The sequence below is a fragment of the Cylas formicarius genome, unplaced genomic scaffold (assembly GCF_029955315.1).
Source record: "Cylas formicarius isolate icCylForm1 unplaced genomic scaffold, icCylForm1.1 PGA_scaffold_6__28_contigs__length_40554024, whole genome shotgun sequence".
Lineage (NCBI taxonomy): Eukaryota > Metazoa > Arthropoda > Insecta > Coleoptera > Brentidae > Cylas > Cylas formicarius.
Genome location: NW_026844347.1, coordinates 5,352,150 through 5,376,942, shown reverse-complemented (window position 1 = coordinate 5,376,942; position 24,793 = coordinate 5,352,150). Strand labels below are relative to the sequence as shown.

Sequence of the window (24,793 nt, the reverse complement as noted above, 5' to 3'; positions counted from 1 at the left end):
CCTAAATAAGTTGAAACAGTATTTATAATATCCGAGTGGCGTGCTCTAGATAGATCTAGCTTGATACAAACGTGGACAAACATCATTATACAATTTCATACTCGGTGGGTTTAACTACATTTTAATTAAATAAAATTATTGAATTACCTTGTTTTTGCTTATTATAATAGTTTAGGAGTTACAGTTGTTTATTTATTAAAACTGTTCGGCAAAAAAGGTAAAACAAATGTTACCCGAATATAGCTTAACTTTAAAAAGCAGATATTTTTTAGCACATTTGGTAGGTAGATTTTAGAGGAAAATATCATAAGGATAGAAGGTTACTTCCTGTCAACAACCATGAAACCATCAAAATATTTTTCACTGCCTTCTTTTGGTCAATTGCATTCAATTCAATTTTATTTATTGTTTATATGGAAATACAAGTATTCTTATAACAAGCATCTCTTAAGGCTAATACGTACTTAATGCTAAGGTCAATTCTAACAAAACACCTACTGACAAAAAATAGATAAAATAAAACAAGATGATAATAATAATAATAACCAAAAAAGGTTTAACCTGATTCGTGAAACATTTTCGTGAAGCCTATAGGAAGGCAAAGAAAAACATTATTAATTAATAAGAAACGACGTAAGTTTTAAAATCGACATCAACCCTGCACAGATATCCACCCCGGTTCTAGGTGTAAGATTATCTATTTTTTCAACAAAAAACTCAATTTTTCCATTTTATTTCGGTTCAGTCTGGTTGAGTTTACATAAGAAACCTTTATACATGAATTTTGTGAAATGATTATTCGTTCGCCTAAGTTTGAGTTAGAATTCTGGTAGTGTGTAGTGGAAAATTAGTGCTAAGGAATGTGAGAAACAGTCACTAGTACTAAACTGTTTTCAAACATCGTGTAGTGAGAATTTCGAGCCAAGTCAAGATCAGCCTGAAAGCAAATTTTGTTTGTATTTAATAAGGGTGTTAAGTAAAGGGCATTTTAGAGTTCTTGGACTAAGATTTGCTACAGATAGGAAAATCAGAGTTCACAAGTCAGGCGTCTCACCTATGCAAGTCAATTATATCTAACGTCCATAGTCGATCGATGCCACCAACTGCTCTAGCTGATTACCTCGTTATACTCGGCGACACTGAGACTGACATTAAAAAATACATTCACTTGAACAAATTAGTTAATGTCTCATAAACCAAAACCATTCCCCAGAAACATTTAATTGTTAATTATCTAGCTTGATTGAAAATACCTAATAACCAAAATATATAATTAAATTTTATAGGTTAACTAAAAAACTATAACTTATCGAAAATATAAATCAAATCTATATTAACAAAAGACTTGACAACTATGACATTTTTAAATAGAAATATGAAAAACAACAAAAACAAACAGAAAGTTTGTTTATACCTTAAGGCGTCAAAAAAAAAGATGGTGATACCATAGCCAACTACATTTTTAAATATTTTGATATTTCTTTGTGGTTTGCTTTTAACTTTTTTTAAAGATTTATTTATTCAAATTTGTTACCTTGGTTAGTTAGAGTATAAAATTTAATTATTTATTTTTGTTATTAGGTATTTTCAATCAAGCTAGGTAATGAACTATTAAATGTTTCTTTAAATATGAATTCTCAAGTTTTATTAAATCTGTATTGTTAGCAATAGGTTTTATTCGTATATCTAGAGTATTATACCTTTAAAAAGTAGTATCATGTCTTTGCTGTTTAAAAAATATCTAATATTACCAACAAGTGACCTAATATGGGCAGCTTAAAAATTTTTTTGTACTAGAATTTTTTTGTACTAGAATTGATATCTGAATAAAACTAACTATTGAGTGTTCCAGGTGGTTTTTCCTAAATAACAATCCTGTTGAAGTAGTTATACGTATTTGTGAGTAACTTTCACTTTTTCTTTGTTTCTCATGGAAAGAGCAGAATGTTCTGTAACCAGAGCTCAAAAGTGCACAGATCCTGCTCTTAACATGCACTATAAAACTATACTCAACATTGCTGTATGGGGTTTGCCTTATTCTGATTTTATTTAAAAAAGCCCAATCTAACTTCATCAAATGGTTCTTAATCTTGCCGGAATCTACTGCTTCTTTTTTGCCTCAAATTCCTATGGCGCATAGTTTTCGGGATATACATAAAAAACTCATTCTCAAAATCTGGTGCAGTTTTATTTTGGATGTCATAACAGCCATACATTTATTTCTTAAATTTATAATCTTTTTTGGATTAGTACTAGTTATAATGGCGCTTTCGATTCTTGCATTAATTTTATGAACTTTCGTGATCCACCCGAACGGTATTTTTTATTTCTGGTATGCAGTGCCACCAAGCTGATATGATTTTTTAAAGCTCTCTCACGCCAGGGGTTAAGATATTGACCAAAAAATCTTACAAGGAAGTAATCGCAATCCTCCGTCGCCTATTAACCAATAAAACTATCCTAAAACTATTTTAAATAATTTATGATGGAATATTTTATGAAAAAATAAAAACACCGTGCAGGAAATCATAAATCATTCAATTAATTTGCAATGACAAAATGTTGTACAATAAAATGTTCTGTTGCCATTGCAAATGGAAACACTGCTTTCGTTCATTCGTTTAAAAAAATATGTAGATAATCTTAAAGGTTGTCGCCTGTGAAAATGGCAACAACATTTCGTTTTAAGACAGACATCCATATGAATTTTTTTTATTGGCTCGGTATTGGAATGGAATACGTTACTGTTAAAAATATTTGTGTTAATGAAAAGGCGAGGTTCGTAAACAAATATTTTTTATCGTCCATTGTTATATTTGTTTTGATCATGCCTTAATAAACGCAAAAAAATGCAAGTGCGCAATTGTGGATATTAGATGGTTACTTTTTCACTATGGGCGTTGTGATAGTAAAACAAGATTTCATGACAAAAAATATATTTCGTAAAAAATAATAAGGAATCACCAATAATGTCACGAAAATCATTAATATTTACCATTTCCCAAATGCAGTATTAAAGATTTTTAAAAACTCGAGTTTGCCGAAGTAAACAGACATGCGGAAGTGGTCAAAAATCGTTCTGAGTAAATCGGATAGATCCGTTATTTAAATCGGATCCAAAATTTACAGTAAAAGTATTCCCTGTAGCTAACACCGTAACATTTGAGGAAAAACTGAGACTACAACATCCGACCGCTCCCAATACGTGACTAATGTATCGGAAACGCTCGAAACATTATTTAGCGAAACTTAACGTTTTACGCCAGTATGGTCCCCAATTTGATTCGACATAAGAGGAGGCAGTGCTTAAGAAACGAGTGACTGAAGAAGTGTATCAACATGTTGGCATATTATACTTTTTGTAAGACTATTAGGTACGTTTTTGCAAAACACATTCACTGAGTGACTCGTGACGTGACCGTCAGAATTAATAAGCCTAAAAATAAGTATGAGGCTAATATCTACCCTGACTAAAGTATCGGAAATATCCGTGTTATACGAATACTATCCATTATGTTTTATAAACCACGCTTTAGTCACTAGTTTATTTTGGCGCAGTTATTTGGGAGCGCAGCACTTTGTCGATGCCTGATCAGTGCATAGTTGAGTAGCCTAGAGTACAGTAAAAAAATATTTGTTGTTCTACTTTGGGACTAAAGGCCGCTGTGTTTTGGTATTGCTTTCTAAGATTTCACTAGCAAGAGTGGCAAGCTTCTTCAAAGGTCGTTCCGTCTCCGACGTTGCAGGTATACTGATATCGATTGACGGGTTCTGCTTCAGTTGACTTCAAGATAAGTTCCACTTCGACGCTCGTTCCCCTTTAGCTAACTTCGAGGGGATCTCGACTTCGAGGCTCGTTAGGCTTCGGCTAATTTCGAGGTTTGTTCCACCTCAGTCGACCTATTTGGATCTAATGCTAGCAACTCACAGCTTTCAAAATATATACTGTCCTTTGATTATTGCGTGTGCGGCTACTCCAGACTTTTCAATTTGAGTCTCAATCCCACCGATCTTTTGGTAGTTCCAACATAAATCTTGCCGCAGGCGTTATACTCCTACAGCCAAAAATCTCTTTCGTTGAGCTAATCGTAAGATATGCAAAATTTGAACCAAATATGTTTTTGTAAAATATCGCTCATTAGCGAAATACAAATTTAGTTATTGAAATTTCAGCAAAATACGGAGTTTAAAAGTTTAGTTCTCGAAATTGTGGTTTCCCTAAAGCTCAAGCCGTTTTTGAGATATTGAAACTTGGAATCAGGGATTTTTGCAGATGAGGATTACTATTCCAACTGATGATTTCTAATTAAAAAAGATATACTGCATTTATTTTGATAAAACATACTACATATTTTCAACGTACTATTTACAGTATTCAGAAAATTATAAACATATTCCATATATAATATTCTATACCTGAGTCTTACTGACATATTTTGAATTTTATGTCACTGACGTTTAAAACTTTAAATACATATATGTACAGGGTGGCCGTAATTGGAGTGTCTTAACCTCAAAAACCTTTTTTCTAGTCCCGTCTTTAGAATATGTAATTACACACCGATCCAGCGTGCGCGAAATGTCATTTTAGCACGTCAGTTTCGTTTCCTACGGATCCGAGCCACTTCGGACATATCCGCGCTTTTACCGCACAGGTTTGGATGCAATCGGATGTTTTCGGAGATTCCCACGCCTTGACGTTTGTCAATTCTGATGGCCATGTCAGTGAATGTATTCGAGTTGTTTTGCGAAAATGTACCCAAAAACTAACGGTCGTAGAAAAAGTAAACTTTATAAGTCGCTCGTTTATTAAACACTCGTGAGTCAAATGCCGTTTACCGCACTTGTTGCATAATATACCAATTCTGAACTAGATAAAGCAAAATCAACTCACATGTCAAGTGCTCGATTTTTGAGATACGAATGGCGAAACAATTTTTCTTTGTAAAAGATTAAAATTTAATATTTAGTATTCTAATTTTTATTTTGTTTTGTTTATTATGTTAAAATGACTATAATTTGGTTTTCTAGATATGGTTGCCCTTTTAAAAAGTTGTATATTTCGAAATATTAGCAATAAACCGTTTTTTCATTGTAAAAATGCCACGACTACGGAACACGACGAAAAAAAGACAATCGAATACTACAGAAAGGGTGCTATGTTGACTTGCCGTGAATTTGGAAATCGATGTTTGACAATTTTACGCCATCTAAGTCAAATATTCTAAAAAAAATGCTATTTGTAACATTAAACAATAATGTATAGTAATAATAGTATAAAATATAATTATATTATTATAATAATAATATTAAAATCCTACGTTGTGTAACCCTAACGCTATTTCAGATATAATCTGTGTCTTTTTTATAAATTAAGCAAATTTATGAGATAAATAAAAGAAACCACAGTAAGTAGGGGGGTTGTTTTCTTTTTGCTGTAATGTTTGGCAGTGATCTTCATAGTCAATAATTTTTTCAATGGAAAATCATCTTATTGCTAATATTTCGAAATCTACAATTTTTTGCAGTAGGGAACCGTATACAAACTCATTAGATTCTTAAATGAAAAACGCGAAAAAAATATTAAAATGATTTCATCATTTAAATTTTTAATATTACTACCCTTACTACTTACTAGCTATTTTTTAAATATCAAGACATACTTTTCTATAAGGAAATTAATCCCAAATATATAACAAGGTCACTTTTGACATAAAATTCAAAATATGTCAGGAAAGGTAAGACTTGGCTATAAAATATTATATATAAAATATGTCCTATGCTCTAATATAAGCTGTTCTGTTCTGTTTAAAATAAAGACAATTATTAATTATCCATGCGTTATACATATATCACAATATATCATGCACTCGTATTGCCGCAAACAAAGTTTGATAGCCGAGAGTAAATACTGTTGCCAAAAGAATTGATATTCTGTGTGAGCTGAACCAAAATTTCCTTTTTATATAATACTCGGAAACCACGCTGACCACGTCCGAACTAATGTTTGGTCTAGCATTTGAAATTGAAATGTATGAGCAAAAAGATGTACAAAAATAATGCTCCCACGACTCAGTCCGCCCATTCCTCTCCCAGAACACGACTGATTCAAAGAATCGGATCGGCGGGTACTTAAAATCGTTAACGGTTCGTTAAAAAAAACGAGACAGTTAAAACAAGTAACGATTTAGTTTGATTTATGTTTATGGGCAGTATTACGTTGTCAACAGCTGCTATCTGCGGATCTAATAACCCTTCTTTAAAGTCAAGATCGCAGAAATGTTCATTGAAAAGCACGGGCGGATATGTGTGCGTGCCGGCAACTTTCGATTACTATTCCGAGCACAGGTGGTTTAATGGCTGAAAAAAAAATTAATAAAACGATGGGTACTCCGCACAACGAATACGCAAACATGTGTACCTACGTTTCAAATACATTGAATGCAATGTAATGAATAGGCCTATGTAGATAGGACACCTTGAGTTATAGCGACAGCTAAAGAGTGCACCTGCTGCCACAAGAAGGCCTTTTCATGCTAAACTTGCCGGGAATGGTTTATTTCGTTATTCATTTCTGAATCTAATATCATTTTTTTTTAAAGTATCGTGCACTAGCTAGAAACATTGAATTAAGTTTTAACATGGAAGGAAAACACAAGCCAGATATTGGTCGGCATTGGTTCAAACATTTTTGTTGAAATCCAAAAGTTATTATAAATAAGTAAGAACATTGTAAAACTGAACAGAAATGTGTTGAAATAAACTAAACAATTACTAATAAAAATTGAGGGATTCATCCTTTGCGGTGGATACAGCCTAACGTACAGACAATCCGAAAAATTGAATAAATTAATTCGATTTAGGGAATGACCAGATGGTAGCAACTTGTAGAAAGTTACTTGAATATATTCCTGACTTAATTTTTATTAATATGAACCACAGGAAAAAGCATAAAAATACTTGTCGGTGATGACACGCAAAGTTTCTAGTGCTCGAAGTTGAACTTCTAAGTTACTTAGATTACTTAGCTTCAGTTTACGAGAGTCACTTGAAAAGGTTCCGACCCAACAATGATAGAAGGTATTTTTCTTTATTTTATTTTTATTTCTCTACAGTCTCCTTGTAACTTCTCCTAGCGATTTTAGTAATTAGTAGTGCCGCGATCTTCAGGGTTAGGTCGGAAACTTTTTAAGTGATTGTCGTTCTCTATAAATTACCAACCATTTTCAATACTAACTAATATTAAATAAATAAATCATCAGGAACAAATGTCGACTTTAAAGTGTCTATTACTTTAAGAAAAATTTCTTTGGTTGAAGGGTAACTTTCTACCAATTACCCAGCTCGAGATTTTGCAGCTGGAGATTAAAGAAGATATTGGAATATGTCCTCATATTCTATTGAGTCGTCTTCGCGTGTAAACTGTGACTAGTAAGCAATACACGGATTTATTACACCAGTGAATTATAAAAATTCGATTTTTGGAAGATTCGATCTATTATGCAAAGCCGAAGACTAGCGGAATTCCCTAAATACTGAGCAGTAGCCTGATCATTTAGAGAATACTACATTTATTTATTTATCTTTTATTGTGTTTTTATTATCCAAAAAGCAAGAAACTTAAATCATGACAAAATTAAAAAAATAGGTGAAATGTCACCCAAAGGGCGCTTTAAACCTTAATCTTTTTCATACTAGAAAAAAAAACTCATGGAGATCAATCTGAACAATCAACAAATTCAATAATTCAAGAAATTCTCAGTCCTTATACAAGCCATATTGCTTATCATTATCATATTAACCTTTTTTGGTCATTAAGTAAGCTTAAGTCATTTAAAAAATTAACTGGAAGTTTATTTATCAATTTGGGAGATTTATGTTTCATTTAATTTCAGTCATGGCAATGAAATATAACATGAAATAACAATTTTACAACATAATTTACACATAAAACATAAAGCAAAATACATAAAACATAAAGCGCTTTGTGAGCATCTGGACATCCATTAAAACTGAACGAAGATTATCACAGAAACTTATTACCGAAATAGGGGAGTAGATATAGTTATTGATATCTTGAAAAAAGATAAACTCCTCCAAGTTGTGAAATGATTGCTTTATTAAAAAAACTTTGACTAACTTTTTGAACCTGTTTATTGGTAGTTAAGTTTTGTCTCAAGCTTAAGTTAATTTTAAAAAATGGATGCAGTAGTAATTTGAACCTAGCCTACTCGCATTAAAACGGAAGAAATCAGGTCTGAGGTTGTCCCTATTCTGTGCTTTGTAGGGGTGTACTTTATTCACAAGTAAAAAATATGTTCGATTTTCCACTAGACAACTAGACACTTAAGTACGTAAGCACTTGCTTGGCAGTATAAGAATTTTGAGCTCTGAAAATTTAGGTCTAATATCCTCTCTGTATTTAAGGTTTGTATCTATTTTATTTCAACTACGTTGTAGGTGAAATACTCTTGCAGCACCGGGAGCCTCGCCCCAGTTTATCAGACCACAAAGCAAGCGGGAGGCAATCAAAGCATGAAATGCTGTCAATAATATCTTACAATCTACAGTGCCCTTTAGGTTACGTATGGGAAAAATGTTTTTTTTTTTGAGATTTTTTTAGCCACTTGATCTGTGTGATGACACCAATTTAGCTTAGGGTCTAAATCAATTCCCAAGAATTTTGAACTTTGTCTATTAATGACTTTGAGAAAAAATAAAGAAACTGTTTTCCCTTTGTTAAGGGTTAAGCTATTTTTTATAAACCAGTCCTTAGCTCTTGTTAATTCAAAGTTAGTTTCAGCAAGCGCTTCAGTAAGACTTTTTAATATATTAAAAAAGTAGTGCCGTCCGCAAACAACGCCAGTCAATCATTCAAAGGGGATTCAGGAACTTCGTTGATATATATGAGAAAGAGGGTAGGTCCCATTACAACCCCACTTCTCAATGCTAATGTACTCGAAGTTTTATTTTTTTAATAGAGTCGAGTGGCCCACACACTCAAACAGTATAGTTACTAATATGAGGGGTACAATTTTTTTTATAATAATGAAACATATTAAAACTGTAATAATTTTATGTTTTATGTTGCACTCGTAAAGTTAGCTTGTCTTTTGACTATAGCTTTAACCAGCTTGGTGATAGTAGAGTCGGTTGATCTACCCTCCCTCATTACGTATTGCTGACCCAACTAAAGATAAAAATTCTCAAAATGTTTGTTAATTTGGTTTTTTAATACTGATTCAATAATTTTTGATACAGAAGGTACCATAAAAATAGGTCTAAAGTTGTTTGCAGTAACCTTTATGTATGGCAAAAATGTTTGATATTTTTGAAATATTTGGGTACACATTAGGGCATTTATCAAATGAGTATATTAAAATATTCTTTATTTGCTTCAATTTTCATGGATATGCTAAAGTGATCTTGGCAAATTTTACTTTTTAATTTATCAAGAACGTCCCTTACTTGATTGAAGGCCACTTGTGAGAATTTGAACAAAGGAAGATCTTTGGTTTGATTTATAATGGGAAAAAGATCTTTGAAATAATGCCGTGTAATATCGAGTAAAAAGTAGCAACTTTTTTGTCTCGTCTTGATATTATTTGGCTGCATAAAAGATACAACATTTTTAGAGAACTAAGACGGCTGATTAGTTTTAATATTTGTAATATTTGTTAGTAAGAATGAGCACGTAAAATTGTCTCAAATATTTAATTCTGAACTTTCGGAAATCTGTCACTATTCCTCGTCTTTAGACCTGAGTCATAAATGAATCAGCATATATATAATTAATGACTCACACAGAGATAATTTTTTAAGCAATCCATTTCATTGACAGAGTTCAATTGACATTTTTTGTGAATCGCAGGTTAGTATCTAGGCCCGATATTTTTTGCCCTATATCAGCCTCATTCAATATTAATTTTAGCTGGTCATAGGTTACATGTTTTTGTGGTCCAAATAATATGCCCACTGACTTATTGCCATTAAGCTTGAACTTATGAGCTGAGGATATATTGAATAGTGAATTTAGGTCCTCGTTAACCTTTGTAGCCGCATCAAGTACTTCCTTTGCACTGAAATGAGTAAATGATTCCCGACTGAAATATCATCGGAATTATTTTGGATAATTTGTTGCATGCACAGTATCAAAAGCTCTAGTTTAATATAACAGAATAAGCCAATATATTACATTTCAATCTTGTTATAACTAAGTAGTACTTTATCACTAATTGCAACTTCCGAATCGATATCACGTTCAGTGCCATCTGACTCTGCAGTAGCGTAAATTCCTAAGGATTTTGTTCTGCCCTTTTGACAGTAACTTCGGGAATACGTTGAAATTCGACTCGATTTATATTCAACAATCGGCTAGTTTTCCATGTCTGTCCTGTCACTACAAACTAGGAGAAAATTACGTAAATATATTTATGCAGATTTGGCGTAGGGATGTGGCGACCCCACCGCCCAGAGGGCCACCTCTGCAAACAGCCAACCCGGTGCTTGGGGGGTAAAATCGAGCCACCCTGTCTCAGGGGGTCATAAATTCTGAGACCTGGTCCTCCAGGTTGGGGGTTGTACTGTAGGCCAGCAACCTACATATGGAAAAACTTTATACGCTGCGAATCAAACACTTTTGCCTCGGAGACGGACGGATAACCAGGATAATCGACCTAGGCTACGAAATAAGGATATTCTATTAGGCACATGGAACGTTTTAAGCTGGTTTAGACCAGGAATAGCTACAAGAGCGATCGATCAATTGGAAAGGTACCGGATGGACATTACTGCCATTCAGGAGATTAGATGGCTAGGCACAGGCAGTGTACAAATGCAGAACTCTTTAGTGTTTTGGTCAGGGTCTGAAAATATACATGAATTCGGATGTGGTTTTGTTGTAAGCAAAAAATATCGAACGGCTATTATAGCATTTAAGCCGGTGAACAACAGAATATGCAAACTCAGAGTGAAAGGAAGGTGGCACAACGTAACTATGTTCTCAGTACATGCCCCGACGAATGAAGCAGAAGGTGAAAAGAAAGACGAATTCTACGAGATGTTAGAACAGGAATATCGAGCAGCTCCCAGGAACGACATAAAAATCATAATGGGGGACCTCAACGCCCAGCTAGGAAAGGAAGACCATCTGAGATGTGTAGTGGGAAGACATAGTTTACACAACGTAACAAACGATAATGGGGACAGATTGGCAGACTTCGCAATAGCAATGAACATGTCGGTTAGGAGCACTCAATTCCAAAGAAAGAACATCCATAAAATAACATGGGTATCCAACGATGGAGTAACGCAAAACCAAATTGACCACGTCCTGATAGATGGTCGTTTTTCCAGTAATATTGAAGATGTCAGAAGCATGCGGGGGGCAGATAGTGACTCAGATCATTTCTTAGTAAGATCCAAATTGAAAGAGAAACTGTCCACCAAAAGATCAAGCACGAAAGAAACGAGGAAAAAATGGGACATAAACAAATTTACAAGACTTCAAAAGGTACAAGAATATAAAGAAGCAATTAGGAACAAAATGCAAATGCTACAAACTGAAACTACTGAAGAAAATGTTGAAGTCGAATGGCAACAATTAAAGACAATAGTAAGAGAAGCAGCTAGTGAAACTATAGGAACAACAACAGGGAGTCAGAAAAATGGATGGTACGACCAAGAATGTAAAAATATATTGGATGAGAAGACTAGAAAAAGAATGACTTTTTTGGAGAACCCCACGAATGAAAACAAGGAGATATTTAATATAGCACGTGCCAAAGCCAGAAGACTACTGAGAAAGAAGAAAAAGGAACATTTGGAGGAAAGAGTAAGAAGAATAGAGGAAAACAACACGAACAACCAAGTAAGAGAATTTTATAGAGGAATAAGAATCGGAAAAACAGGACAGACGATAAGAGAACTAAATTTTGTAGAAGATAGCACCGGAAGACTACTGACGTCGGAGGATGATATAATTCAAAGATGGGGGCAATATTTCTCTGAACTGCTTAATAGATAAGTAGATGGAAGTGACAAAGACACGCACTTCTATACTGCAGAATTGGAATTGGAACCGCCTACACTAGATGACGTTAAGAAGGCTATCAACAAATTAAAGAACTACAAATCCCCAGGGGAAGACGAAATTAATGCAGAACTCGTAAAGAACGGAGGAAATGAACTACACCAAATGATACACCAGATCATATCAACTATATGGAAACGCGAAAAGATGCCAGATGAGTGGAACAGTAGCATAATAATACCAATCCATAAAAAGGGAAAGAAAGCGGACTGTCGTAACCATAGAGGAATATCATTGGTAAATACCACCTATAAGATAGTGACATTGATCCTTGTGCAGAAACTAACACCATATGCCGAGGAAATATTAGGAGATTACCAATGTGGATTCCGACCGGGGAGGTCTACGACGGATCAAATCTTTATAGTCCGCCAGATTATGGAGAAATGCTGGGAATTCAATAAAGACATACACCAAATATTCTTGGATTTCCAGCAGGCCTACGACTCAGTCAACCGGGATCAGCTATGGTATGCAATGAGGGAATTGGGAATCCCATTAAAATTAATAAGTTTAACTAGAATGTGCGTAGGGGGCTCCAAAGCAAAAGTACGAATTGGTGAGACTACGTCAGAAATATTTGAAATACATACAGGCCTGCGACAGGGAGACCCTCTATCCCCTTTGCTTTTTAACCTGGCTCTGGACTGGGCCATGAAGAAAATCTCTCCCCAAATAACACCGGGTTTCGCAACGGATGGTACGAAACTTATGTTAGCCTTTGCCGATGACATAGATGCTGTGGCACATAATACTATAGATGTTAGAGAAATATTCTCCTCTTTTGAAAATCATGCTCAAAGAATGGGATTAAGGATCAACGAAGCTAAAACTAAATATATGATAACGTCTAAGAACCCCAGGCAAAGAATACGGCAAAATATTACAATAGATAACTACAATTTTGAAGTCGTAAAAGAGTTCAAATACCTAGGAGCGACAATAACAGATGACAACAGGAACGAAAAAGAGGTAGCCGCACGTATTGCATCGGCAAATAGGGCTTTCTATGCGCTATCAGGATTCCTTAGATCCAAAATACTTACAAGAGGAACTAAGATAAAAATATATAAGACCATAATACGCCCTGTTTTATCATACGGTAGCGAAACGTGGGTCCTAAACAAAAGAGAAACCGACAAGCTTCTGGTCTTCGAAAGAAAAATACTACGAGCGATTTTTGGATCAACCAGGGATATTGTAACAGGAGAATGGAGACGTCGAAATAATAATGAACTTGAACAACTATATGGTGTGGAAAACATAGTAAGATGTATTAAATCTGGTCGACTGAGATGGGCAGGGCATGTTGTTAGGAGCAATGATCAGAGACTCTTAAATATCATATACTGTGAAAGGCCAGAAGGAAAGCGATCTGTTGGCCGACCTAGGAGGAGGTGGAAAGACGCAGTTACGGAGGACGCGAGGAAAATGGGTATAACCCTTTGGGAATTGGAAGCTCAGGATAGACAGAGCTGGAGGACAATAGTGTATGCGGCCAAGACTCACCCAGAGTTGTAGTGCCAAAAAGAAGAAGATTTATGCAGACAAACTAATAACTTCGAAAGAACAAACGACTTCTGGTCCCAGCTTTTAACAAAATAACACAGGATACTTTACAAATAGTGACTTTTCTTGTCGGGGATTATGCTCCTGTTAAAAAAGTTGTTACTAAATATTTACTAAAAGTTACCTATTTAATTTTAAGCTAGGTTTAGTAGTCGCAGTAGTTGACGAATACAACACGTAAAGAACTGAAAAATAAAAACTAAAATTTTTGTCTTTATTATATATTTATATTGCTATTTAAGTTTAAAAGCTAAAATTAAATTGAAGTTGTAAGCAGTTACTTTATCGATTAAAATCCCTCATATAAGACAACATATAACTGTCAAGTTATCTGCTTTAACACTTACGTAACTGGTTCACTCACTGCACAAATATATCGTACCTCATTATTCTTAACCGTTTCATGTCCCTTTAGTTTTGAATCACCCTGTATACACCAGAATTTTACTTTAAGTCGCGAAACTCTTCTACAATAATTACGGTAACAACATTTTACAATCTCAGCGAGTTCTTCCTTTTGATTCGCCTTAACAAGTTTTAAAAGTTAATGGTGTCTGTAACGTTGGTTGTATGTCCATTCATACGAACCAGACTCCAAAAAAGGGCCGAAGTTGGCAATTGAAAACGGCAGGGCCGGCCCGAGCCTCGGAATTATTATGTCAGTTCGTCCTTTTATCTATTATTAGTTTTCATTTTCTTTGTCAAATCGGGTATATCATTATTTTAAACAGGCAGTCCTTTTCTGATGAAGCTATTGTGTATTGCTTTTGCAAATATATTTTTCTTAATCTCCATAGTTGCTTGAATCGGCTTGTATCTGTGTATCCGCTATGGACCAGGAAGGAAAAAACTAATTCTTTATCAGCTGGCTTTTCGGAAAATATGTTGATTGCAATTTTTTATCATTTAGCGTTGCAACGTCGGCATAGCTCTCGCTTGGACTTGGTTGAAAGAATAGATAATACTCAGAATAAAACTTCACTAGGTTCTTGATCTAAAGCCTTCTAATTATTTGTATTAAAATCTGTGATATGCTTCAACATGATAACAAATCAATATTACAAGACGAAAAATAATTCAAGGAAATCGCACTGGCCCACCCCTGATTTGCAGCGCGAAAACAGAAAGAAAAAGGAGGCGAACATAAGCAATATCGTTCGTTAGGTTTAATTGCAATGGCGGCTAAGAAATTTAGTTACATTTTTGAGAATTTGCGGCGTAATGGAATGTTATCGGTGGCAAGAACTTGTAATGGTTTGGGTAAAAAGTCAAGTCAGCTTTTATGTTTTACCTTTTTCGAATGTGGCGCCTCAATGCGAGGGTATTAAGGAAATTTACTTCACTGCCATTTTTTGTTTACACCGATTTCAGCGAATATTGGCACAACGAGAGTAGATGTTATCATGACTGAGTATCTACTTTCTACCAACTACCTACCTACTACCTACTACTTATTCATTTATCAAAGTTTTCCTGGAGTTTTTGGAGCTTTTGTTTCCCATTTTCTAGTAACAAAGTCATATAATAATGTAGTGGCTTGATTGTCCACAAAGCTAAAAAATGTTTCCCATTTTGCAAACTTACATATCTTGCGTGTTATTAAATTTTGGCGTTTTACTCAATATGCTTAGTTATTGGGAATATTACGTACTCTAATTTGAAGCGGGGAGCTCTCGAAGCCCGGGTGAGAGAACGGGCCGTGATGGGCTGGAGGGTTGCTCCGGGAATGAGGCAGGCGAGGCTTATGAAGGATGGGCCCGCCCTCCCTCGGACCGGGGATCTGCTTGTACTGCCCAGAAGGGAGTGCAGATCACTAACAGGGGCCTACACAAGACATTGCAGGCTTAGGAGGCATCTTTGCTTGCTAGGCATTGGAGAAGACCCGGAGTGCAGGTGGTGCATGGAAGGGGAGGAGACCCCGTATCATCTGCTCACCGAGTGCCCTGCTTTGACATGGGCAAGATTTGGAGTCTTCGGAAGGGCCCTGATCGATCCGGACTCAGTGCACGGTATTGGACTAAAGGAGTTGCTTACCTTCTATAGGAGGGGCGGCATTTTGGACTAGCGCCGTGGGACAACAAGCCCCTCTGGTGGCCTAAGTGCTTGGACGCCCGCGGGGACGCCCCCCTTAAATACCAATACAAAATAATCTTTTCTTTTTTTTGGAACAACTAATACTAACAATCGTTCATTCTCTATATTTTGGGTTTGGTATCATGCCTATAAATTTGTTTTGGGTTTTGGGTTTGTTTTTAAAAGCAAAATGAAAATGACAACAATTTACATCAGCAAAATTCTGTGTAGTAAATTTAGCAAGATAGGATCGATTTAAAAATTGGTCCAAATGTAAACTTTAAGTAGACAAACTCTGAAAAACTATCAAAAAGAAGACATACAATTAAATATCCCGAGATTTTATTTCTTTCAAAAAAATTGACGCTTTTAATTCTGTCGTCTGGATGCTGGAAGTTAAATAAATAAATTTAAAAAATATTAACTGAGCATAAAGGTACAACCCCGCCTATGGATTTTTAACGTATTTTTGTAGCACACGACGTTAATATAAAATACATGTAATGGCATATTTTTCAAATAATTATTTATTGCAGTCATTTTCACACCAAGTATCTCATGAAAAACCATTAGTTTATTAGCCTCCATTTCCCACATCTGCATACAAAGTGGTTAATTATAAAAATATTTATTTATTGTAGCTCATATAAAGCCAAAAGTTAAATAAGTAAAATGACTCTGATAAAGAGTATGTTTCACACGTACATTTTGCATCCGTAATTGAAGTTATTCCGTTGCCATTAGCTGTGCACGTGTTATTTGCCTATCGATGCGTTCATAGAAGTTACGGGATGTGGAAATTATTGTGTATCCATTTAATGATAACACGAATATACTAGCGTTGTATTAAGCAATTTTAGTGTTTAAAGTAAGTTGTTGGTTGATTACGAATCAACGCTGATCTAATCATTAGTGATGAGAAGAATTTAGATCCTTTAGGATGAGTATTCACTGCTAATTGCACATTCTACACCAAATAATTAATAGTATTTTCGAATCCCAGTAAGGAGAGCAATTTTAGAATTAAATAGCAATTAGTAATTCTGAAAAGGCTGTAACATCGTTTTAAATTTCTGTTTTTTTTTTTAATTTTTCCACGCAATAGGTTATTTCTTGACCGCTCACTGGTCTATTCGGCGAATGCTGTCCGACATTGTATATTTTCGGTTATGTAATCATCATTAGATTCTGTTTTGAGTTTTTTTTGTTTTGTTTCTATATATAAACTTCTTCATATGGTTGCTTTTGATTTTTTTAATTTTTACTATGTTGTTTTTTGGTACATTTTGGGTATTCGGAATTTTCATTTGACCTGGTAACTAAAGTTGGCGAATTAATTGTCCTGTCATTGTTCTGTTAGACAATAAAGCTTATTATTGTTAAAATCTTTATATTAATTTCATATTAAATATATTGGGAATACGGTATATTATCTTTTTTGGTTACTGGTATACTGTGTTCTAAGTTAATGTTCAACAGATATACCTGAAGCACCAACATTTATCGCTCCATTATTCGGAAATATTTCATGATTCTGAGTTTCATACTTGCATCTGCCAAGGAATACTGCTAGGTATAGACAACTGTTAATTAATTTATCTTCAATTACACCAACTCCCCATATACCATCCCTTGCATTATGAGTTACTACAGATTGTAGGAGGTTCGTTACGCTATATGTGGCTTAGGTATTTACGGTTTCAGAATTTCACACTTCTAGTCCTTGAACTTTTGAGGATTCTTCTATAACAACACATCTGAAATGCTTTCTCTCCATTGTACTTCATAAAACAACACTGAGAACACACAACATCTTTTTTTGCAGTGGAGAGTCTTGGCTTTTGAAGACATTGTTTTTAGCGCGTTTTCGATTCTATTCTTGATTTCTTGTGAGAGATCCCATTGCAAATGATCATATATTTTGTTTTTGTCACATTGAAATCTAGAAATGAACGCCTCTGTAACGTTGGAACAAAACTTTAAATTACAAACGGTGCTTTTCCTGTATCAAGGGCATCTCAAAAATTAGTCATATGGTCCTCGTAATTTATATTTTTATATATTATTTTTAGAAGGACCTTAAGAAGGTAGCTCATGAGAACCATAATTCTAGAATCCTGACATTTTATCGCATTTCGTTTCTCGGGAAGAGTTATTGATTGGAATTTGTCCAGATTCATACACGTTGTTGCAATTTTTGTTAGCCAGTTTAGTTGGACTTCTTCCACAAGTTTAAAAAGTTCTTTATCAATTCGACTGCTGTTTTGATCTCATGCAACATGATTTCAATTCCTCGGTTATATTCAGTGCGCAAAAGACTTTCACCTGTATCTTCCAGGGCGAGTCCCATGATATATTCAGAAAAACCATCTATCTTATTTCCCTCTTTCTTCCTTATTTTCTATTGGAAAACGATCTAAAAATATGCATGTTTCAATATGTTGTTGAAAGCATTAGTCTAGAGAAAAAAATAGAAATTAATATAAATAAATTAATGATACGATTATCTTAGTTAACTAAATGGTCTATTTAATTTCAGATAAATATGCTGGGGTACATACAAAAATTAGTGCTAAAACGAATTGAGTACATGTTCTTTTAGCCATTATTCTTATTATTGGTTTGAATATTTAATACGCAGAAAACAAAAAATTGTGATGGTCGTATACCATAGTTTTAGCATGTTTGAGTATCTGGTACCATAATCCCGTAAATGTGTAATTTGGTTTATAGCTGACTAAGATTTATAATATTGTTGATTATCACGTCATATATTTCAAGGTTTGAAAATTAAATCGCTATTAAAGATTAACTAAACATTTTATGACGATTTGCTGAACATAATCGCATTTTATTCGCATTCGAATAGTATTATTAATTAAAAGCAATTCTTTAACATAAAATCTAACTACCAACTAATATATTCTGCTATGTAATCTTAATACGAAAATCTATTATAAGATTGCCAATGGCAACCCAGTACACGGAACAAAATAATAGACGCAGTAAAATCATACTATGGCCGCCTTCGTTGCTTTTATGGAGAGAAACTGGAAAGCTGGACGAATTCCAATAACAGACAAAAAGGGTCTTTAGCTTTTATTCGTTGCCGTAAAATAAGTTTTAGATCCGTCTGACATTCATTAATGAATATTTACTAGAGTAGGATGATGATGCTACGCGATCGTAAGTTCCAGTATATGGAGACGTTTGAATAGTGTCTCCTTTTGTGTTCAAATATCGTGGGATGCGGCGTTCAGAAGTTCTAATGTCGGACGTTGCGTAGGCGAAATATGAAGTTTATGATTTAATTTCAAGCGTCTTAACCTAAAATCAACATTTAAAACGATGACATGCGTTTCCTCCTATGATATTCAAAACAACCCTTTGATTTGTATAGAGAAACAAAATAAGATGAAGATTTAAATGGATTTAAACCGGATATATTTGTTCAAAGACCTCTCAAATTGGTAGGTGGTGATTTGTATTTCTTATGGGCTACTGCCTATAAGTTGGAACGACTCTTCCGCTCCTGACTTTGTGAGTGCGTAAATCGCGACTTCTCTCGCCGGGAAGGGTTGGTAGTTTACTACCATTTATAGAGGACCATTAAAAAAAATTGGAGTGGCCGTCAGAGGTTTCAATTTATGGAATAAACTCATAACTATCATCTGAAAACTTCATCTTAAAATTTGTGTTATATGTTGAGCTAATTCTAGGTTATGTATCTCGTAACCTAAAAAGGACTACCAAAGTAAATAGTAATAAAAGGGATACAAACATTAGGCTAAAGGAACGATCATAACTATAATAACCATGATCATACCTACACAGTAACTATAAGAGCTATGGAAAAGCGGCACACACTCCACAAGTTTGATTTTGTAATCTCTCGATTAATGTCCTAATTAAAAATTAGTATACTATGTAAACATTTTGATAAAGCACACCTTGATCACGAGTTTGTTTTGGCGTTTTACCACTTATGTGGCGTGACCGTCAGAACCAACAAACGTCAGAGTACCATCACTTAAATCTACCGAAAACTATCCCTCTGAAACCAATGACTTAAGCACCACAAATGTCTGAAGTTGGCAATGAAGATGCTGTCTTAAAGTGTCACTTTCCCCACCTTCATCGGTTCATAATTGGATATTTTGGAGTAGGGAGTAGAACAAATTTTGTTATACCGTTTCTCAGAAATTTACAAAATTCTTACAAAAACCATCCACTTTTTTTATCGCTGTCCGAAATCTGTTTAGTTCTAACACATCCGCTGCACGCAGAATAACTCGTTCGGGAACACGGGGGAACTGCTTTCGTGATTGCTCCTTCTTTGTCACTTTGTTGAAAATAGTATATTATGCAATAAGTGCGGTAAACGGCGAAGCAACTGTTTAATAAACGAGTGAGTTAAAAAGTTTACCGAACGTGTTGCATAATATACTTTTTCTACGACCGTTAGTTTTGGGTACATTTTCGCAAAACAACACGGATAAATTCACTGACATGACCGTTAGAATTCACAGACGTCAAAATTCAAAGCTTGGGAAATATCTCCGAAAACATCCGATTGCTCCCAAATCCGTACGGTAAAATCTCGGAAATGTCCGAAGTGGCTCGGATTCATGGGAAACGAAACTGACGTGGTAAAGTGATGCTTCCCGCACGCTAGATCGGTGGGTAATTAGGCATTTTACAGCCGGGACTGGAAAAAATAAATGAGAGTGTCAAAGACGGCACATCCATTCCTATGGCAACATTGTTGCCTAGTTTCAAGCACTCTGCCATTTTTATTTGGGTATCGTATATTAATTAAATTTTGAAATGCTGCACCTGACCTTAAACAAAGGCAAGATGCACCTAAGTAATAGGCGTCCTTGATAAACCAATCAGAAAATTTTTAAAAAGTACGATTAGCGATATACTTAAGTATTACAGTTTGTTTATTTTTAATTGGGTAGCAACTTAAAAATTAATAAAAATCGGAAAAAACAAGGAGTGTACTCATAAAACGAAACTTCGGTAAATAATTACGCGAATAGCGAGTGACATGAATTCCTTATTCCTTTATCAATGATTTTTATCTAAAACTGTTCAGATGACGATGAGGTTTCGCAATGAAAATAGTAGGGAGAAAGAAAATAAATTCGCCTTCTTCCAACATATTTTCTAACCAAAAAAATTCTACAGATCTGAAACCAGTAATCCAGTTAAGTTTCAAAGAAGAAAACAGGATGATTGACGAAACGTCAGCAATACTATTTACAAATTTTCTAGATTCCTTCTGCGTTGGTTGTTGATGAATCGAACTTGTTGGCGTTTCGCCAATCAGCCTGTTGGCTTCTTCAGAGATTAACTGCAACTGAAGCAGCCGACTGAAGAAGAAAAAGAAGAATTGAGGAAGCCAAATTGTAAATTACCTGTAAGTTTCTTTGAAAATAATAAGAAACGTCAGCAAGTTCTGTTACAGGTATTACAAGCTTACTGCAATTCTCTCTAATGGCGGTGTTTTGCGGATGGTATCTAAATCTTTATTTCCAATATAAGTGGGGCAGCAATTATCGCTCTGTAAAATGATAACATTAAAGTGTACTTCTTCACTGGCGTTTTAAGCCTAGTTTTTAGTTATTAATTACGATTTAATGATATTGTATATTTCTATATAGTTTAATTTTATTCGTTAGACAGATTTAAAGTAACCGATACTGCACCGATAGCTATGTAAATAGGTCCAGTGTTGGCCGATGTCCACACAAGTACCTTGTTTGCTATTTTTTATTCTTGTCATTTTATGTATAACGTACTCTTACTTAATTGTTTTCTTGTTATTTAATAAACTGTCACTGGTATATGTTTTTATAAGAATAGAATAAAAAACTACAGACCTTATTAAGCCATATTTGAGATAGATGCATGGTAAAATTACATAGAATAAGTTGTAAAACTTACAGCTATAAAAATTAACTTAGAACCCGCACTTTTTGCATATAAACAATTTTCGCTCCTTATTATAAATTAATTGAAATCGGGTCAATTTGTAAACAAAACAGAACCCGAGTCATAAGAACAACATATATAAACAATATTGTTGGTTAGTTGGTTGGTTGGTTATATAACATAAAATATCCGCTTGCCGGGAATTTATCGAAATTAACATAAAATATTTTCCGCAAAGAAGCTTCGATCATTTGGTAACGCTGGGCGAAGTCCAGATTCACTAATTACATTATTTAATGTCAGTAATATAACAGAGAGCATATATATGCATAAATAAAGTACCACAGCTTTTACAAAAATTAGTAATAATTGCCTATAAGTTCCAAACAGTACAAATGAAGAATAATATAAAAACTATCCAACGCAGGGATGACAGTCTAGATAACAACAACGAATATCACAAATCTCTTAGGTAAAGTTAATAGTCTTTATAACCAAACGCAAACAAATAAATATAATAGAGTAATGGCATGCACAATATGCCATAATTTTGTTTCTCTGACCCAAACCGATACTCTTAGAGAGCCTAACACGCCCCGGTCTTCTCGTTGACAATTACAAATTATTAGCGCATACAAAGAGCGACACTGACATTGGGCCAGTGATTTATAATTTGAATTATAACAATTTGTATTGTTTTTAAACAATATAAATAACACGCATTGACATATGTAAGAAATGCTAATTTCGATCGCGATACTAATTTTTGGTTTATAATTGAACGTAGGCGATCGAACACTGTTAGCTTATGGTAAAATATTTTGATGAATATTATCTCTATGTTAATGAACGAATTAAAGCATTAAATTCAATTGCGCGGCCACAAATTATCAACACGATATTTTGAAAATTTGCATGCAGTTGCCGAGGCAGGCATGCATTATTATTCCACATTAAAATAGAACAATGAAATTGTAACCGAATCGATTTCTGGGTGACTCGAATTTCGGTATATAATTCCCCCATGAATCTTAAAATAAGCTTTTGTAGATGAAGTGTCGGTTCATACATTTTTTATTTTTAATTATATGAGAGATTTATTTGCCAGGAAAAAACAATCGCACCATATGAAAACAATTATGTAAAAAACTATATACATAAACAAATAGTTTGGAGAGTTATACGAAAACCAAACAGCCTTCAAATGTTGAAGTAGATAAAACCACAACGAGGCCTGAAATCCTAAGGTCGCAACACAACATCCAACTGTTTGAAGTATGAGTTTTATCTCTCAAACGAAGAATAATTTATACATTAACAAAAGAAACGGAAAATTTGTAAAAAAATTTATTGAAACACCACTTAATAATTAAGTATAACTTTTTGCATATTTTGTGGAAAACACAAACACCTTTTTGTAGGTTTCAGCTACAAAAAATCACAAAAGCAGTATGGTTAACTAACTCATTAAACTATGTTGACAATTTGTTAAAAATGTCGCTTCATTTTGATTGTGTCGATTTTGCAAAAAAAATTGTAAAGGAAAGTTTGAGGTATAAGACATTGTTGTACTGCATTAGGAGTGCTATATATGTAAGTATCAAAGCCTCATAATTGGGAAACACTTCTATATTCTAAAATTATGAACTGGTTTTTTCTTTACTTAATTTCATGAGTTTCTTAGATATCTGGATAATTTAAAAGATGGACCTCAAACGGAAACACAAGAACGATACTTTCGAAATTGATTTATCGCTTGCAGGGTACGCAAAATGATATTTAAAGCTGCAAAACTTCGTATTTATCTATCTATGCCCTAACTATTTTCAAAATAGTTCAGGAAATCTGGAACTGACCAACTAGATTACTTTTTTGACCTATGGATTTTCAACCCTGAAGCGGTAAATTTTAATCTATTCTAACTTCTTAAATAGTGTTGAAAAATGTATTTTCTAAAAAATATATTATTAATGGAAGTGCAAATACATTTTGCACTCTGGTAACCGAATCTCATTAAATGGATCAAATATTTTCTTTATGCTCCCCAAATTGATATTTTAATAGTTTATTTCCTGAGAAATCATAAACATTTATGTTTGGTATTATTTTTTGAACTTATATTTTATATAACTTATGCACATTTAGCATTGTTCAAATTTCATTTCGAATTGAAATCTAAGTTGTAAATTTTGGAGATTGGAGTATTTTGGAGAATTATTTGCATCAGGAATGGATCTATTTTTGAGTCAAAATTATTAACACAACCATTCCTTTTCTTCTTCTGCTGAATATTCACTAATAGATGTTCGCAATCAGATTTGTCCACACTTCTTTATTCCGTATTGTTTTTCTTGCAGTCCATCGTATCCTCAGTATACTCCTACAGATCCACATGAATGCTTCAATGTTGTTTATATTGTTCATCTTAAGCGTCTATCCCTCCATAATATACAGTAAAACAGGCCAGATGTAGTATTTTATAGATCTGAGCCTAATGCTAAGATCGAAATCAGTATTGGTGAGCATAGTCACGTTCCTAAGTATTTCAATTTATTTACTCGTTCTATTGATTGGTTATTATATGTTAGGCTTACGTTTTGAGATTATTGTGGCTTACGAGTAATTGTCATGAATTTAGTCCTCTTGGTGTGCATACTCAAATCTTCATACTCAAATCTTCTATTTTGTCTGAATTTAGAACTGTGTCTTCCGCATAACGTATATTGTTGATCCAGAAACCATTCATATTAACGCCTAGGCTACGTTCTTCTATGGTTTCCTAAAAGATGTTTTCGGAATACAAATTGAAGAGAAGTGGGAAGAAATCATACTTTGGCCTGACCCCTGTACGTATTGGTTCTGCCACTGTTAAGTCGTTAACAATTTTAACTTCAGTCATTTTGATTCCAGTATAAGTTTTGAATGCAACGGATGTCTTGTTGGTCTATGTGGAGTCTATGATGTTGAACTCTGGTGTAATCGATGAAGCACTGCATTATGCATTTTTCAGATAGCTGCAATTCTGGATTAGTACTTGAGTCGCAACTAATGCTTCTCCATCGCCTAACCCCCTCTGAATCCAAATTCGCACTGCTGATATTCTATAGTGGATATTCTTAA

General features: G+C 34.3%; 1 protein-coding gene across 1 annotated transcript; it reads left to right on the top strand.

Annotated features, from left to right (window-relative positions):
* Positions 1-6,205: 6,205 nt before the first annotated feature.
* Positions 6,206-12,025, top strand: LOC132704201 (craniofacial development protein 2-like). The gene is made up of 3 exons (XM_060674088.1): positions 6,206-6,348; positions 10,325-10,502; positions 10,571-12,025. Exons 1-3 carry the CDS (start codon positions 6,206-6,208, stop codon positions 12,023-12,025), a joined length of 1,776 nt encoding a protein of 591 aa, XP_060530071.1.
* Positions 12,026-24,793: the final 12,768 nt, after the last annotated feature.